The sequence below is a fragment of the Bombina bombina genome, chromosome 7 (assembly GCF_027579735.1).
Source record: "Bombina bombina isolate aBomBom1 chromosome 7, aBomBom1.pri, whole genome shotgun sequence".
NCBI lineage: Eukaryota > Metazoa > Chordata > Amphibia > Anura > Bombinatoridae > Bombina > Bombina bombina.
Genome location: NC_069505.1, coordinates 192,969,842 through 192,987,862, shown reverse-complemented (window position 1 = coordinate 192,987,862; position 18,021 = coordinate 192,969,842). Strand labels below are relative to the sequence as shown.

The 18,021-nt window shown below is 42.7% G+C and overlaps 1 protein-coding gene across 1 annotated transcript in view; it reads right to left on the bottom strand.

Annotated features, from left to right (window-relative positions):
• PAMR1 (peptidase domain containing associated with muscle regeneration 1) overlaps positions 1-18,021 on the bottom strand; it is a 262,966-nt gene that overhangs the window by 63,928 nt on the left and 181,017 nt on the right. The window contains exon 7 of the mRNA XM_053720525.1: positions 2,225-2,437. Coding sequence (XP_053576500.1) covers positions 2,225-2,437 — 213 coding nt within the window. The remainder of the gene's footprint in view (positions 1-2,224; positions 2,438-18,021) is intronic.

Sequence of the window (18,021 nt, the reverse complement as noted above, 5' to 3'; positions counted from 1 at the left end):
TGTTACAGTGGGGTCTCTCTGTATTACAGTGGGGTCTCTCTGTGTTACAGTGGGGTCTCTCTGTATTACAGTGGGGTCTCTCTGTATTACAACGGGGTCTCTCTGTGTTACAGTGGGGTCTATCTGTGTTACAGTGGGGTCTCTCTGTATTACAGTGGGGTTGGTCTGAGCTCTATCTGTGCACCAGATTCTGCTTGCGCTGTACAATAGAAGTGTCTGTGTTCACTTAAAGTGAATATTTCTGTCACATTCTACTTGAATTTCCTAGACCAAGGGCTGTAGGGGCAGTTAAAGGGACATGCCACCCACATTTTTTCTTTTATGATTTAGAAAGAAAATGCAATGTTAAACATATTTCTAATTTACTTATATTATCTAATTTGTTTGATTCTCTTGATATTCTTTGATGAAAAGCATATCTAGATATGCTCACTAGCTGATGATTGGTTGCTGCACATAGAAGCATCATGTGATTGGCTCACCATGTACATTGCTTTTTATTCAAATAAGGATATTTAAAAAATGAAGCAAAATAAATTATGGAAGTAAATTGTAATTTTGTTTAAATTTCTATTCTCTATCTGAATCATGAAAGAAAGATTTTGGGTTTAGTGGCCCTTTAAGCTCTGGGGGGCAGTTTACATCTGATAAGCACAATATCTACACAGGCCTGGAGTGGTTATAGACAGTGTGCTGTTCCCACTTCACTAATCCTGGCATGGCTGAGACACAGCAGCGCAGCCAGAGACGTATTTTTCTGATTACAGTGGAATTACCTTGAAATGAAAATGGAATTACAGAGAAAATATCCACTCCCAATTTGTCTGGCTGTACATGTGTAATCCGGATAAAACCCGACAGACTAGGGATTGGATGCGCATTAACCCCTTGTAGGCAAAGACTACATCAATACGACAAAATACTAAGGGCCCTCTCCAGCTTTACCAGTTTCTACACAGCTGATTTATTAAAGGTCCCTCCACCAGTCTCGTACTTTACATTTTACTGTTATTCTATACAGCTGATTCACTAAAGCTCCCTCCAGCCTCTTCAGCTTCATCAGTCTCCCCTGCTTCCCAAGTTGTTATGTTATCCTATGTAGCTGATTCATTAAACCTTCCTCCACACTCACAGTTATAGCAGTCTCTCCCACTTCTACAGTTCTTATGTTATTCACTAAAGCTCATTCATCTCTGGAGGAAGCTTTAGGGAATCAGCTGCATAGAATAACGTAGGAACTGGTGAAGCTGGAGAAGCTGGAGAGAGCTTTAGGGAATCAGCTGCATAGAATAACATAGGAACTGGTGAAGCTGGAGAAGCTGGAGAGAGCTTTAGGGAATCAGCTGCATAGAATAACATAGGAACTGGTGAAGCTGGAGAAGCTGGAGAGAGCTTTAGGGAATCAGCTGCATAGAATAACATAGGAACTGGTGAAGCTGGAGAGGCTGGAGGGAGCTTTAGTGAATCAGTTACATAGAATAATATAGGAACTGTGAAGCTAGAGAGGAAGGATGGAGCTTTAGTGAATCCGTTACATAGAATAACATAGGAACTGGTGAAGCTGGAGAGGCTGGAGAGAGCTTTAGGGAATCAGTTGCATAGAATAACATAGGAACTGGTGAAGCTGGAGGGGCTGGAGGGAGCTTTAGTGAATCAGTTACATAGAATAACATAGGAACTGGTGAAGCTAGAGAGGCAGGAAGGAGCTTTAGTGAATCCGTTACATAGAATAACATAGGAACTGGTGAAGCCGGAGAAGCTGAAGAGAGCTTAAGTGAATCAGCTGCATAGAATAACAGTATCTGGTGCAGCTGGAGAGGTTGAAAAGCTTTAGTGAATCAGCTGCATAGAATAACAGTATCTGGTGAGGCTGGTGCAGCTGGAGAGGTTGAAAAGCTTTAGTGAATCAGCTGCATAGAATAACAATATCTGGTGAGGCTGGTGCAGCTGGAGAGGTTGAAGAGCTTTAGTGAAACAGCTGCATAGAATAACACTATCTGGTGAGGCTGGTGCAGCTGGAGAGGTTGAAGAGCTTTAGTGAATCAGCTGCATAGAATAACAGTATCTGTTGAGGCTGGTGCAGCTGGAGAGGTTGAAGAGCTTTAGTAGATTCTCTTTATAGAATAACATAGTATCTGATGAGGCTGATATAGTTGGAGAGAGCTTTAGTGAATCAGCTGCATAGAATAACATAGGAATTAGAAATACATCCTGCCCTGTGTACCTTTAATGCAGATCGGCTGCTTGCCAGACCACTGTCCAACCTCCAGACATGTTCTCTCCTGGCTCCCACTCAGGACGTAGGAGTTGTTGCAAAAGTAGTGGATGATGGATCCGACCTTCAGCTGGTTCCCAGGCCTCAGATGTTCTCGCTCAGGTAGCTTGCGGTAGCCATATAAAGGGGAGCCGGGGTCTGTGCAGCTTTTCTCCTCTATAACTAAAAGCACAACATGACACATCATTAATATGCATGCATTATTATTATTATTATCGGTTATTTGTAGAGCGCCAACAGATTCCACAGCACTATAAACAAAGGGGGAGTACAACAAAACAATTATAGGGATCAAATGGGTAGAGGGCCCTGCCAAGAGTTGCACTGTTGTAGTCAGCTCTTAAGAAGGTGATCTACAAACAGCTGGACTCTTAGGCTTACATGCTAAGGGGGTTCAGGGGATAGCAATGGAGGAGTGGAACTGGTATAAAGAAAGGTTAGCGTAGGTTGTATGCGTCCCTGAACAGTAGAGTCTTTAGGGAGCACTTGAAGCGTTTAAAACTAGAAGAGAATCTTGTGGAGCGAGGCAGAGAGTTCCACAAGATGGGAGCCAGTCTGGAGAAATCCTGTAAACGGGAGTGTGATGAGGTGACAAGAGAGGAGGAGAGTAGGAGGTCATGAGCAGAGCGAAGGGGACGGGAGGGAGAGTAACTGGAGACAAGGTCTGAGATGTAGGGGGGAGCAGTGCAGTTGAGGGCTTTGTATGTCAGAGTGAGAATTTTGTGTTTGATCCTAGAGGCAAGAGGAAGCCAGTGAAGGGATTCGCAGAGAGGTGCAGCAGATGAAGAGCGACTTGTGTAAGGAAGACGAGTCTGGCAGAGGCATTCATTATGGATTGTAAAGGAGCTAGACAGCAGGTGGGGAGAACAGAGAGGACAGAGTTGCAGTAATCAAGGCGGGAAAGAATGAGAGAGTGGATTAAAATGTTAGTTGTGTCTTGTGTAAGGAAGTGTCTAATTTTAGAGATGTTTTTAAGGTGGAAGAGGCAGGCTTTAGCCAAGGACTGAATGTGAGGAGTGAAGGAAAGAGCTGAGTCAAATGTGACCCCGAGACATCAGGCATGCAGGGTAGGGGTAATGATGGAGTTGTCGACAGTTATAGAGATATTGGGAGTGGAGATTTTGGAAGAAGGGGGGAAAATGAGGAGCTCAGTTTTGGAGAGAATTAGCTTGAGGTAGTGAGAGAACATCCAGGAAGAGATGTGAGAAAGACAGTTAGTGACACAGGTTAGCATGGAAGGAGATATGTCTGGTGCAGAGAAGTAGATTTGGGTGTTATCGGCATACAAATGATATTGGAAACCGTGGGACTTAATTAGGGAACCTAGTGATGACGTATAGATTGAGAAGAGAAGGGGACCGAGGACAGAGCCTTGCGGTACTCCAACAGAAAGTGGTGACGGGGCAGAGGAGGCCCCAGAGAAGGCTACACTAAAGGTACAGTTTGATAGGTAGGAAGAGAGCCACGAAAGGGCTGTGTCACAGATGCCGAAGGATTGGAGGGTTTGGAGCAAGAGAGGGTGGTCGACAGTGTCAAAGGCTGCGGACAGATCAAGGAGGATAAGTAGAGGGAAGTGGCCTTTTGATTTAGCTGTAAGTAGGTCGTTGGTGACCTTAACAATAGCTGTCTCTGTGGAGTGATAGGGACGAAATCCAGATTGCAGCGGGTCAAGAAGGGAGTTTAACATAAGGAAATGGGATAGGCGTGCATATACTAGTTTTTCGAGAAGCTTTGAAGCAAGAGGGAGGAGGGAAATAGGGCGGTAGTTGGATGGGGAGGTAGGATCAAAGGAAGGTTTTTTGAGGATAGGTGTGACCAGTGCATGTTTCATCGATGAGGGAAATGTACCAGTGCTGAGGGAGAGGTTGAAAATGTGTGTTAGTATAGGGGTAAGGGTAGCAGAGAGGGAGGGGAGTAGATGTGAGGGGATAGAGTCAAGGGGAAAGGTAGTGAGGTGAGAGTGCAGTATAAGTGCCGAAACTTCTTCCTCAGTAACAGGGGAGAATGCATGACACAGTGCAGGATTTATATCTTTTAGTGCCCTATGAGGTATCCACGGTACCTTCCCTGCCATTGGGGCTACGGATGTCATTACAAGAATTTGCACCTGCAGCCCTTAATTATTTAATAAAATGGAGTGGATTACAGTGCCCCCTTCAACTAACCAGCTAGATATAAGCCTCTCTGGAAAGGTGGCCTAGGCAGCTGCTTTCTGTGCAAATGACAATCCCTGTGAACACATGGGAGTTGCACAAGAGGCACTTGTATAGCAGCAACAAACTGTACCCACAGGACCCATTTTCATTATAATGACAAAAAGACATAAAGATGAATAAATCATGAGGGTATGTGAGGATGTTACCAGTGTGCTGTGTGTGTGACCTGCTACAACTGTATACAGTATGAGGGTATGTGAGGCTGTCACCAGTGTGCTGTGTGTGTGTGACCTGCTACAACTGTATACAGCATGAGGGTATGTGAGGATGTCACCAGTGTGCTGTGTGTGTGACCTGCTACAACTGTGAGGTATCCACGGTACCTTCCCTGCCATTGGGGCTACGGATGTCATTACAAGAATTTGCACCTGCAGCCCTTAATTATTTAATAAAATGGAGTGGATTACAGTGCCCCCTTCAACTAACCAGCTAGATATAAGCCTCTCTGGAAAGGTGGCCTAGGCAGCTGCTTTCTGTGCAAATGACAATCCCTGTGAACACATGGGAGTTGCACAAGAGGCACTTGTATAGCAGCAACAAACTGTACCCACAGGACCCATTTTCATTATAATGACAAAAAGACATAAAGATGAATAAATCATGAGGGTATGTGAGGATGTTACCAGTGTGCTGTGTGTGTGACCTGCTACAACTGTATACAGTATGAGGGTATGTGAGGCTGTCACCAGTGTGCTGTGTGTGTGTGACCTGCTACAACTGTATACAGCATGAGGGTATGTGAGGATGTCACCAGTGTGCTGTGTGTGTGACCTGCTACAACTGTATACAGAATGAGGGAATGTGAGGATGTCACCAGTGTGCTGTGTGTGTGACTTGCTACAACTGTATACAGCATGAGGGTATGTCAGGCTGCCACCAGTGTGCTGTGTGTGTGACCTGCTACAACTGTATACAGCATGTGGGTATGTGAGGCTGTCACCAGTGTGCTGTGTGTGTGTGACCTGCTACAACTGTATACAGCATGAGGGTATGTGAGGATGTCACCAGTGTGCTGTGTGTGTGACCTGCTACAACTGTATACAGCATGAGGGTATGTGAGGATGTCCCCAGTGTGCTGTTTGTGTGACCTGCTACAACTGTATACAGCATGAGGGTATGTGAGGATGTCACCAATGTGCTGTGTGTGTAACCTGCTACAACTGTATACAGAATGAGGGTATGTGAGGCTGTCACCAGTGTGCTGTGTGTGTGACCTGCTACAACTGTATACAGCATGAGGGTATGTGAGGCTGTCACCAGTGTGCTGTGTGTGTGACCTGCTACAACTGTATATAGAATGAAGGAATGTGAGGATGTCACCAGTGTGCTGTGTGTGTGACATGCTACAACTGTATACAGCATGAGGGTATGTGAGGATGTCACCAGTGTGCTGTGTGTGTGACCTGCTACAACTGTATACAGAATGAGGGTATGTGAGGCTGTCACCAGTGTGCTGTGTGTGTGACCTGCTACAACTGTATACAGCATGAGGGTATGTGAGGCTGTCACCAGTGTGCTGTGTGTGTGACATGCTACAACTATATACAGCATGAGGGTATGTGAGGATGACACCAGTGTGCTGTTTGTGTGACCTGCTACAACTATATACAGCATGAGAGTATGTGAGGATGTCACCAGTGTGCTGTGTGTGTGACCTGCTACAACTGTATACAGAATGAGGGTATGTGAGGCTGTCACCAGTGTGCTGTGTGTGTGTGACCTGCTACAACTGTATACAGCATGAGGGTATGTGAGGATGTCACCAGTGTGCTGTGTGTGTGACCTGCTACAACTGTATACAGAATGAGGGAATGTGAGGATGTCACCAGTGTGCTGTGTGTGTGACCTGCTACAACTGTATACAGCATGAGGGTATGTCAGGCTGTCACCAGTGTGCTGTGTGTGTGACCTGCTACAACTGTATACAGCATGTGGGTATGTGAGGCTGTCACCAGTGTGCTGTGTGTGTGTAACCTGCTACAACTGTATACAGCATGAGGGAATGTGAGGATGTCACCAGTGTGCTGTGTGTGTGACCTGCTACAACTGTATACAGCATGAGGGTATGTGAGGATGTCCCCAGTGTGCTGTTTGTGTGACCTGCTACAACTGTATACAGCATGAGGGTATGTGAGGATGTCACCAATGTGCTGTGTGTGTAACCTGCTACAACTGTATACAGAATGAGGTTATGTGAGGCTGTCACCAGTGTGCTGTGTGTGTGACCTGCTACAACTGTATACAGCATGAGGGTATGTGAGGCTGTCACCAGTGTGCTGTGTGTTACCTGCTACAACTGTATATAGAATGAGGGAATGTGAGGATGTCACATGTGTGCTGTGTGTGTGACATGCTACAACTGTATACAGCATGAGGGTATGTGAGGATGTCACCAGTGTGCTGTGTGTGTGACCTGCTACAACTGTATACAGAATGAGGGTATGTGAGGCTGTCACCAGTGTGCTGTGTGCTGTGTGTGTGACCTGCTACAACTGTATACAGCATGAGGGTATGTGAGGCTATCACCAGTGTGCTGTGTGTGTGACATGCTACAACTGTATACAGCATGAGGGTATGTGAGGATGTCACCAGTTTGCTGTGTGTGTGACCTGCTACAACTGTATACAGCATGAGGGTATGTGAGGATGACACCAGTGTGCTGTGTGTGTGACCTGCTACAACTATATACAGCATGAGAGTATGTGAGGATGTCACCAGTGTGCTGTGTGTGTGACCTGCTACAACTGTATACAGCATGAGGGTATGTGAGGATGTCACCAGTGTGCTGTGTGTGTGACCTGCTACAACTGTATACAGCATGAGGGTATGTGAGGCTGTCACCAGTGTGCGGTGTGTGTGACCTGCTACAACTGTATACAGCATGAGGGTATGTGAGGATGACACCAGTGTGCTGTGTGTGTGACCTGCTACAACTATATACAGTGTGAGGGTATGTGAGGCTGTCACCAGTGTGCTGTGTGTGTGACCTGCTACAGTTGTATACAGTATGAGTGTATGTGAGGCTGTCACCAGTGTGCTGTGTGTGTGACCTGCTACAACTGTATACAGTATGAGGGTATGTGAGGATGTCACCAGTGTGCTGTGTGTGTGTGACTTGCTACAACTATATACAGCATGAGGGTATGTGAAGATGTCACCAGTGTGCTGTGTGTGTGACCTGCTACAGCTGTATACAGTATGAGCATATGTGAGGCTGTCACCAATGTGCTGTGTGTGTGTGTGACCTGCTACAACTGTATACAGAATGAGGGTATGTGAGGATGTCCCCAGTGTGCTGTGTGTGTGACCTGCTACAACTGTATATAGCATGAGGGTATGTGAGGATGACACCAGTGTGCTGTGTGTGTGACCTGCTACAACTGTATACAGCATGAGGGTATGTGAGGATGTCCCCAGTGTGCTGTGTGTGTGACCTGCTACAACTGTATATAGCATGAGGGTATGTGAGGATGACACCAGTGTGCTGTGTGTGTGACCTGCTACAACTGTATATAGCATGAGGGTATGTGAGGATGACACCAGTGTGCTGTGTGTGTGACCTGCTACAACTGTATACAGCATGTTGGTATGTGAGGCTGTCACCAGTGTGCTGTTTGTGTGACCTGCTACAACTATATACAGCATGAGGGTATGTGAGGATGTCACCAGTGTGCTGTGTGTGTGACCTGCTACAACTGTATATAGCATGAGGGTATGTGAGGATGTCACCAATGTGCTGTGTGTGTGACATGCTACAGCTGTATATAGCATGAGGGTATGTGAGGCTGTCACCAGTGTGCTGTGTGTGTGACCTGCTACAACTGTATATAGCATGAGGGTATGTGAGGCTGTCACCAGTGTGCTGTGTGTGTGACCTGCTACAACTGTATATAGCATGAGGGTATGTGAGGCTGTCACCAGTGTGCTGTGTGTGTGACCTGCTACAACTGTATACAGCATGAGGGTATGTGAGGCTGTCACCAGTGTGCTGTGTGTGTGACCTGCTACAACTGTATATAGCATGAGGGTATGTGAGGCTGTCACCAGTGTGCTGTGTGTGTGACCTGCTACAACTGTATATAGCATGAGGGTATGTGAGGCTGTCACCAGTGTGCTGTGTGTGTGACCTGCTACAACTATATACAGCATGAGGGTATGTGAGGATGTCACCAATGTGCTGTGTGTGTGACCTGCTACAACTGTATACAGCATGAGGGTATGTGAGGATGTCACCAGTGTGCTGTGTGTGTGACCTGCTACAACTGTATATAGCATGAGGGTATGTGAGGCTGTCACCAGTGTGCTGTGTGTGTGACCTGCTACAACTATATACAGCATGAGGGTATGTGAGGATGTCACCAATGTGCTGTGTGTGTGACCTGCTACAACTGTATACAGCATGAGGGTATGTGAGGATGTCACCAGTGTGCTGTGTGTGTGACCTGCTACAACTGTATATAGCATGAGGGTATGTGAGGCTGTCACCAGTGTGCTGTGTGTGTGACCTGCTACAACTATATACAGCATGAGGGTATGTGAGGATGTCACCAATGTGCTGTGTGTGTGACCTGCTACAACTGTATACAGCATGAGGGTATGTGAGGATGTCAATACAACTGTATACAGCATGAGGGTATGTGAGGATGTCAATACAACTGTTTACAGCATGAGGGTATGTGAGGATGTCAATACAACTGTATACAGCATGAGGGTATGTGAGGATGTCAATACAACTGTATACAGCATGAGGGTATGTGAGGATGTCAATACAACTGTATACAGCATGAGGGTATGTGAGGATGTCAATACAACTGTATACAGCATGAGGGTATGTGAGGCTGTCACCTGACTACAAACTGCTAACCTTCAGTGTAACAGAAGAAAAAAAACTTACACAGGTAAAACAAACTTACATACAGAAAGCAATGAGACTAGTAATGATAAGGGAGTAAACTCAAAAGTCACTTTGATCGGTGTTGGGAGTAAAAAACGTGATGGGAAACATGGGACAGTTAGCAACTATGCTGTCTATGGGGCAATAAATAAATAATTCTGTAGATATTCACAAATGTATCCAGTAAATAGAAATGAAAACAATAGCAATTAGAACCATACAGCTAGATTACGAATTGAGCGTTATGGTCAAATAGCAGTGTTGTGGCCCATAACGCATCATTTTCCCTAACGCAGCCATTACAAGTCTGGTCGGTATAGCTGTACCACAAGCCTTTTAGCCTGTAACGCAAAGTCAGTACCGCACTCTTAAAAATGAGGGCCTAGATTACGAGTTGTACGTTAGGGTTAAAAAGCAGCGTTAAGAGGTCCTAACACTGCTTTATAACGCCCGCTGGTATTACGAGTCTTGCAGGTACAGGTGTACCGCTCACTTTTTTGGCCAGACTCGGAAATACCGCAAATCCACTTACGTCAATTGCGTATCCTATATTTTCAATGGTACTTGCATAGCGCCGGTATTACGAGTCTGACCAAAACTGAGCGGTAGACCCTCTCCTGTCAAGACTGGTACCGCATTTTAAAGTCAGTAGTTAAGAGTTTTACGCTACAACGCTGTAGCATAAAACTCTTAACTAAAGTGCTAAAAAGTACACTAACACCCATAAACTTCCTATTAACCCCTAAACCGAGGCCCCCCCCCACATAGCAAACACTAAAATAAATATTTTAACCCCTAATCTGCCGAACCGGACATCGCCGCCACTATAATAAACATATTAACCCCTAAACTGCCGCACTCCACATTGCAAACACTAGTTAAATATTATTAACCCCTAATCTGCCGTCCCTAACATCTCCACCACCTACCTACATTTATTAAACCCTAATCTGCCGCCCCCAACGTCGCCGCCACTATATTAAATGTATTAACCCCTAAACCTAAGTCTAACCCTAACCCCCCTAACTTAAATATAATTACAATAAATCTAAATAAAATTACTATCATTAACTAAATAATTCCTATTTAAAACTAAATACTTACCTATAAAATAAACCTTAAACTAGCTACAATATAACTAATAGTTACATTGTAGCTAGCTTAGGGTTTATTTTTATTTTACAGGCAAGTTTGTATTTATTTTAACTAGATAGAATAGTTAACTAAATAGTTATTTACTATTTAATAACTACTTAGTTAAAATAAAGACACATTTACCTGTAAATAAAACCTAACCTAAGTCACACTAACACCTAACACTACACTATAATTAAATAAATTAACATTAACTAAATTAAATACAATTAATTACAATTAAATAAAATTATCTAAAGTACGAAAAAAACAAAACACTAAATTACAGAAAATAATAAATAAATTACAAGATTTTAAAACTAATTACACCTACTCTAATCCCCCTAACAAAATAAAAAAGCCCCCCAAAATAAAAAATCCCTACCCTACACTAAATTACAAATAGCCCTTAAAAGGGCCTTTTGAGGGGCATTGCCCCAAAGTAATCAGCTCTTTTACCTGTAAAAAAAAAAAGTACAAATCCCCCCCAACATTAAAACCCACCACCCACACAACCAACCCTACTCTAAAACCCACACATTCCCCCCTTAAAAAAAACAATCAGCCAATAGGATTGAGCTGGCATTCTATTGACTGTTCCAATCAACCAATATAATGCCAGTTCAATCCTATTGGCTGATTGCATCAGCCAATACGATTTTTTCTACCTTAATTCCGCTTGGATGATAGAATTCTATCAGCCAATTGGAATTGAAGGGAAGCCATCTTGGATGACGTCATTTAAAGGAACTTTCATTCAGTCGTCGGCCGTGGGCAGAAGAGGATGCTCCACGTCGGATGTCTTGAAGATGGACCCCTCCGCACCGGATGAATGAAGATAGAAGATGCCTTCTGGATGAAGACTTCTGTCCGTCTGGAGGACCACTTCTGCCCGGTTGGATGAAGACTTCTGTCCGTCTGGAGGACCACTTCTGCCCGGTTGGGTGAAGACGTCTCCCGGTAAGGTGATCTTCAAGGGGTTAGTGTTAGTTTTTTTTAAGGGGGGATTGGGTGGGTTTTAGAGTAGGGTTGGTTGTGTGGGTGGTGGGTTTTAATGTTGGGGGGGGGGTATTTGTACTTTTTTTTTTTTTACAGGTAAAAGAGCTGATTACTTTGGGGCAATGCCCCGCAAAAGGCCCTTTTAAGGGCTATTTGTAATTTAGTGTAGGGTAGGGATTTTTTTTATTTTGGGGGGATTTTTTATTTTGTTAGGGGGATTAGAGTAGGTGTAATTAATTTAAAAATCTTGTAATTTCTTTATTATTTTCTGTAATTTAGTGTTTTTTTTCGTACTTTAGATAATTTTAATTGTAATTAATTGTATTTAATTTAGGTAATTAATTTAATTATAGTGTAGTGTTAGGTGTAATTGTAACTCAGGTTAGGTTTTATTTTACAGGTAAATTTGTCTTTATTTTAACTAGGTAGATATTAAATAGTTAATAACTATTTAATAACTATTGTACCTAGTTAAAATAAATACAAAGTTGCCTGTAAAATAAAAATAAACCCTAAGCTAGCTACAATGTAACTATTAGTTATATTGTAGCTAGCTTAGGGTTTATTTTACAGGTAAGTATTTTGTTTTAAATAGGAATAATTTAGTTAATTGTAGTAATTTTATTTAGATTTATTTTAATTATATTTAAGTTAGGGGGTGTTAGGGTTAGACTTAGGTTTAAGGGTTAATAACTTTATTATAGTGGCGGCGACGTTGGGGGCAGCAGATTAGGGGTTAAAAAGTGTAGGTAGGTTGCGGCGACAAAGGGGGCAGCAGATTAGGGGTTAATAAATAAAATGTAGGTGTTGGCGATGTTGGGGGCGACAGATCCGGGGTTCATAAGTATAATGTAGGTGGCGGCGGTGTCCGGAGCGGCAGATTAGGGGTTAATAATATAATGCAGGTGTCGGCGATGTCGGGGCGGCAGATTAGGGGTTAATAAGTGTAATGTTAGGGGTGTTTAGACTCAGGGTTCATGTTAGGGTGTTAGGCGTAGACATAAAATGTGTTTCCCCATAGGAATTAATGGGGCTGCGCTAGGAGTTTTACGCTGCTTTTTTGCAGGGTTTTTTCAGCCGGCTATCCCCCATTGATTCCTATGGGGAAATCGTGCACAAGCACGTTTTACCAGCTCACCGCTAACGTAAGCAGCACTGGTATTGAGGTGAGATGTGGAGCTAAATTTTGCTCTACGCTCACTTTTTGTGGCTAACGCCGGCTTTGTAAAAAACCGTAATACCAGCGTTGTCTGTAATTGAGCGGTGAGCATAAACTGCTCGTTAGCACCGCACAGCCTTTAACGCAAAACTCGTAATCTAGGCGGAAGTTTTTTTAATGGGATTCCCATAGCGCTGGTATTACGAGTTTTGTGTTCTGGCTAAAATAATGGTGTTACACCCTCTAACGACAAGACCCGTACCGCCATCTAAAGTCAGTAGTTATGAGTTTTACGCTACAAATCTGTAGCATAAAACTCATAACTAAAGTGCTACAAAGTACACTAAAGACCCTTTAACTACCTATTAACCCCTAAACTGAGGCCCTCCCGCATCGCAAACACTAAAATAAAATTATTAACCCCTAATCTGCTGCTCCCAATATCGCCGCTACTAATAAAATGTATTAACCCCTTTCCGCTGCTCCCCGACATCGTCACCACTATGCTAAAGTTATTAACCCCTAAACCGCCGTCCCTCCCGCATCGAAAACACTATTTAAATATTATTAACCCCTAATCTGCCGTCCACCCACATCGCCCCCACTATACTAAAGTTATTCAGCCCTACACTGCCGCCACTATAATACACCTATTTACCCCTAAACTGCAAGCCCCCCACAACGAAATATACTAAATTAAACTATTAACCCCTAAACCGAAAGCTTGCCACATCGAAATAAACTAAATTAAACTATTCGCCCCCCCCCCAACTTTATATTAAATTTACAATTTCCCTAGCTTAAATTAAATTAAAACTTACCTGTCAAATTAAAAAAACTAAGTTTAAACTAACAATTAAACAAATATAATTATTAAACTAAAATTAAACTAACTACCAATTAACTAAACTAAACTACACATTAAAAAAATCCTAACACTACTCTAAAAATTACAAAGTATCTAATTACAAAAACAAAAAAATACTAAGTTACAAAAAATAACAAACGCAAAATTATGGAAAATAACAAACGAAATTATCCAAAATAAAAAAGAATTACACCTAATCTAATAGCTCTATCAAAATAAAAAGCCCACCCAAAATAAATAAAATAAACTACCAATGGCCCTTAAAAGGGCCTTTTGTGGGGCATTGCCCCAAAGATATCAGCTCTTTTACCTGTAAAAAAACACAAGTTCACTCCAACAATAAAACCCACCACCCAACCAACCCCCCAAAATAAAAAACCTAATTCTAAAAAAACCTAAGCTACCCATTGCCCTGAAAAGGGTATTTGTATGGGCATTGCCCTTAAAAGGGCATTTAGCTCTTTTACTTCCCAAACCCTAAACTAAAAAAAAAACACCCCAAAAAAACTTAAAAAAGCCTAGCACTAACCCCCTGACTATCCCCTTACAGTTTTTGAAGTCCCGCTTGAACGATCTTCATCCAGACAAGAAGTCTTCATCCAGGCGGCCTCTTCAAACTTCATCCAGGCGGCATCTTCTATCTTGATGCCGGTGGCGCTGAGCGGGTCCATCCTGAAGACATCAGGCGCAGAGCATACTTTTCATACGGTCTCCGCTGTACACTGAATCTTCAATTCAAGGGATGTGATTCAAGATGGCGTCACTTGCATTCCTATTGGCTGAAAAATCTGAATCAGCCAATAGGAATTAGAGCTGCTAAAATCCTTTTAGCTGTTCAAGTCAGTTATATTGTAGCTAGCTTAGGTTTTATTTCACAGGTATTATTTAGTTAAAAATTATAACTTTAGTTTAACTCTAGTTTAATTTTATTAAAGTTAGGGGGTGTTAGGGTTAGGCTTAGGGTTACGTTAGGGTTAGGGGTTAATAGTTTAATTTAGATTTTTGCGATGTGGGGGGCTGGCGGTTTAGGGGTTAAAATATTTATTTAGTGGTAGTGATGTGGGAGACCAGTGGTTTAGGGGTTAATAACTTTATTTAGTTGTGGCGATGTCTGGGAGCAGCTGAATAGGGGTTAATAACTTTAATATAGTGTGGGCGATGTTGGGGTGCAGCGGAATAGGGGTTAATAACTTTAGTATAGTGGCAGCGATATCGGGAGCAGCAGATTAGGGGTTAATAGATTTATTTAGGTGGCGGCGATATCGGGGCGGCAAATTAGGGGTTAATAACATTATGTAGGTGACGGCGATGTCGGTGGGGGCAGATTAGGGGTGTTTTGACTCGGGGTTTATGTTAGGGTGTTAGGTTTGAACGTTATTTTTTTTTCCCACTGTCGGATCAGGTCCGACATACCTTTGATAAATATCCCCCTAGATCAGATCTGATAGAGTCTGCAGGCAGTAAACACTAAGGGGGATATTTATCAAAGCCTCAAATATGCTGCATTCGCCAGCACCAATACGCTTGCCTAACTTCCCGTCCGCGGACCTGAATCCGTTCTCCATATTTATAAAAAAGCCGGCAAAAAGACGTGCACCAAGGATCCAGGGCGCTGGATGGATACTTCAAGCGGGACTTCAATAACTGTAAGTGGATTGTCGGGGGTTTATTTAAGGTTTTTTTTAAGGGTTTTATTTTTAGAGTAGGGTCTGGGCATGTAAAAGAACTAAATGCCCTTTTAAGGGCAATGCCCAACAAATGCCCTTTTCAGGGCAATGGGGAGCTTAGGTTATTTTAGATAGGGTTTTTATTTGGGGGTTGGTTGGTTGGGTGGTGGGTTTTACTGTTGGGGGTGTTTGTTTGTTTTTCCAGGTAAAAGAGCTGATTTCTTTGGGGCATTGGTAGTTCATTGAAGGCTAGGTTTTTTTTTATGTTTGGCGGGCTTTTTATTTTGATAGGGCTATTAGATTAGGTGTAATTCTTTTTTATTTTTGATAATGTGTTTTGTTTTTTTCGTAATTTAGTGTTTTTTATTTTTTGTAACAGCGATTATTAGTATATTTAAATAATTTTAGTAGGGTTAGGTTTTTTTAATATGTAATTTAGTTAATTTAGTTGGTAGTTTAATTTAAGTGTAGTTTAATAGTTAGGGTAGGTTAATTAATAGTTTAAAAATAGTTTATTTTAATTCTATTGTAATTTTAATTTAAAGTTAGCGGGTTGTTAGGTTTAGGGACTAATAGCTTAATTTAGTTTATGGCGATGTGGGGAGCTGGCGGTTTAGGGATTAATAGGTTTAGTTAGTGGCAGTGATGTGGGAGGCAAGAGGTTTAGGAGTTAATACGTTTATTTTGTGGCGATGGGATCCGGGAGCGGCAGGATAGGGGTTAATACTTTTATTTAGGTTGCGGCGGGGCCGGGGAGCGGTGGGATAGGGGTTAATACTTTTATTTAGGTTGCGGTGGGGTCGGGGAGCGGCGGAATATGGGTTAATAAATTTTATTTAGGTTGCGGCAATGTCGGGGCGGCAGATTATGGGTGTTTAGACTCGGGGTTTATGTTAGGGTGTTAGGTGTAAACATAACTTGTTTTCTACCATATAAATCAATGGGAAATCTGGCAGCATCGAACATAAGCTTTTGCTGCTTTCAGACTCCCATTGATTTCTACGGCATCCACGGCCTCCAGGGTGGCGGATTGAAAACCAAGTACGCTGGGCCGGAATAGCCGCGAGCGTTTCTGTTAACTATTTGATAACTTTGAAAAACTGTCAAATAGAGCCGGAACATCTGTAATGACGTAAGCATCGATCTGCATTGGATTGAGACCGGCGGATCGTATGTTACGTCACAAATGTCAACTTTTGCCGGTCTGTAGGCTTTGATAACTAGGTCGGATCAAGCTTGCAACAATTACGCTGCGGAATTCCGGTGTATTTGCGGTTGACGGCTTGATAGATATCCCCCAAAGGAGGAGAGATCTCTCCTGCTAGCTCCGCCATCAATGACATCACCGGCTGTTATAGCTGGAGAGACCATTTGCTGCCAGCTTCGCACGTGAACGTCACCTGCAGGCTTGTGCTGTGGGTGACAACTCTGGCAATTCAGAACACTGAAGCAAAATTCTGTATCCAGAAATGTCCTTTAAAAAAATAGGGCGGGACATACCAAATTTGGGACTGTCCTGAGAAAATCGGGACAGTTGGTCGGTCACCTTACAGGTATTCCAGGTGTCACCAGCTGTTCGAATCAGTCAGCATATCCCTTAGTGCATTACAGTACAGTGTTGACTGCATTATCATTGCATAGACTTCAGTAGATATGTATTTTTGTACATTACTTTATACACAGCTGGTTGAAATACTGGACTGTCCTGTGTAATGCTGGTTCCCTGCATCCCAAAACAAATGAGAGCAGTTTATTTTTGCACAGATATCTTCTGTTAATCTCGCCCAGATGCACATAATACTTCTTCACTAAATATACATAAAATGAGAGTGCATCCCCTGGGGGGTGGACCAATCGCCTCCTGCTTATGTCTGCAAAAAATCGCTAGTAGTAGATCCTATTTCAATACATTACCCCTCCCCCAGCTCTGTGTTTATTATGACACAAACATTCATCATTTCTAGTTGCAAATATTCAGCAGACGATTTTGTGACACAACAGAGCAGGGCAGCCTCAGGGTGTACAGATCCCGACCATGAACTGTTTTTATAAACAGTGACAAGTGACAAGCTCTCCTGCCAAAACATATATATACTGTATATAGCTGTGTAAGGAGTCCAGTACATGATATATTATTCAAACAAACTGCTATCAACATGGAAAAACAGTAATTACAGCGGCAACAATTAAAAAAGAAGCAAAACGGTTTACGTAAATGTTAAATATTTGCAAGTTTGTTTTGTTATGGTTATTAAGCAGTGTCATGGATAAAATAAATAGATGTTTCCAGGGGCTGGCTGTGGGTGTCCTGGAAGCAGGGTCGGGCTTTTCACCTATATGACCCTGCATGTGTGAAGTATTTAATCTCACGGTTGTGTCTCGCTATAGAGCATATGAAGTATTTAATCTCACGGTTGTGTCTCGCTATAGAGCATATGAAGTATTTAATCTCACAGCTGTGGCTCTCTATAGAGCATATGAAGTATTTAATCTCACGGCTGTGGCTCTCTATAGAGCATGTGAAGTATTTCATCTCACAGTTGTGTCTCTCTATAGAGCATATGAAGTATTTCATCTCACGGTTGTGTCTCGCTATAGCGCATGTGAAGTATTTAATCTCACGGTTGTGTCTCGCTATAGAGCATATGAAGTATTTAATCTCACGGCTGTGGCTCTCTATAGAGCATGTGAAGTATTTCATCTCACGGTTGTGTCTCGCTATAGAGCATATGAAGTATTTCATCTCACGGTTGTGTCTCACTATAGAGCATGTGAAGTATTTCATCTCACGGTTGTGACTCGCTATAGA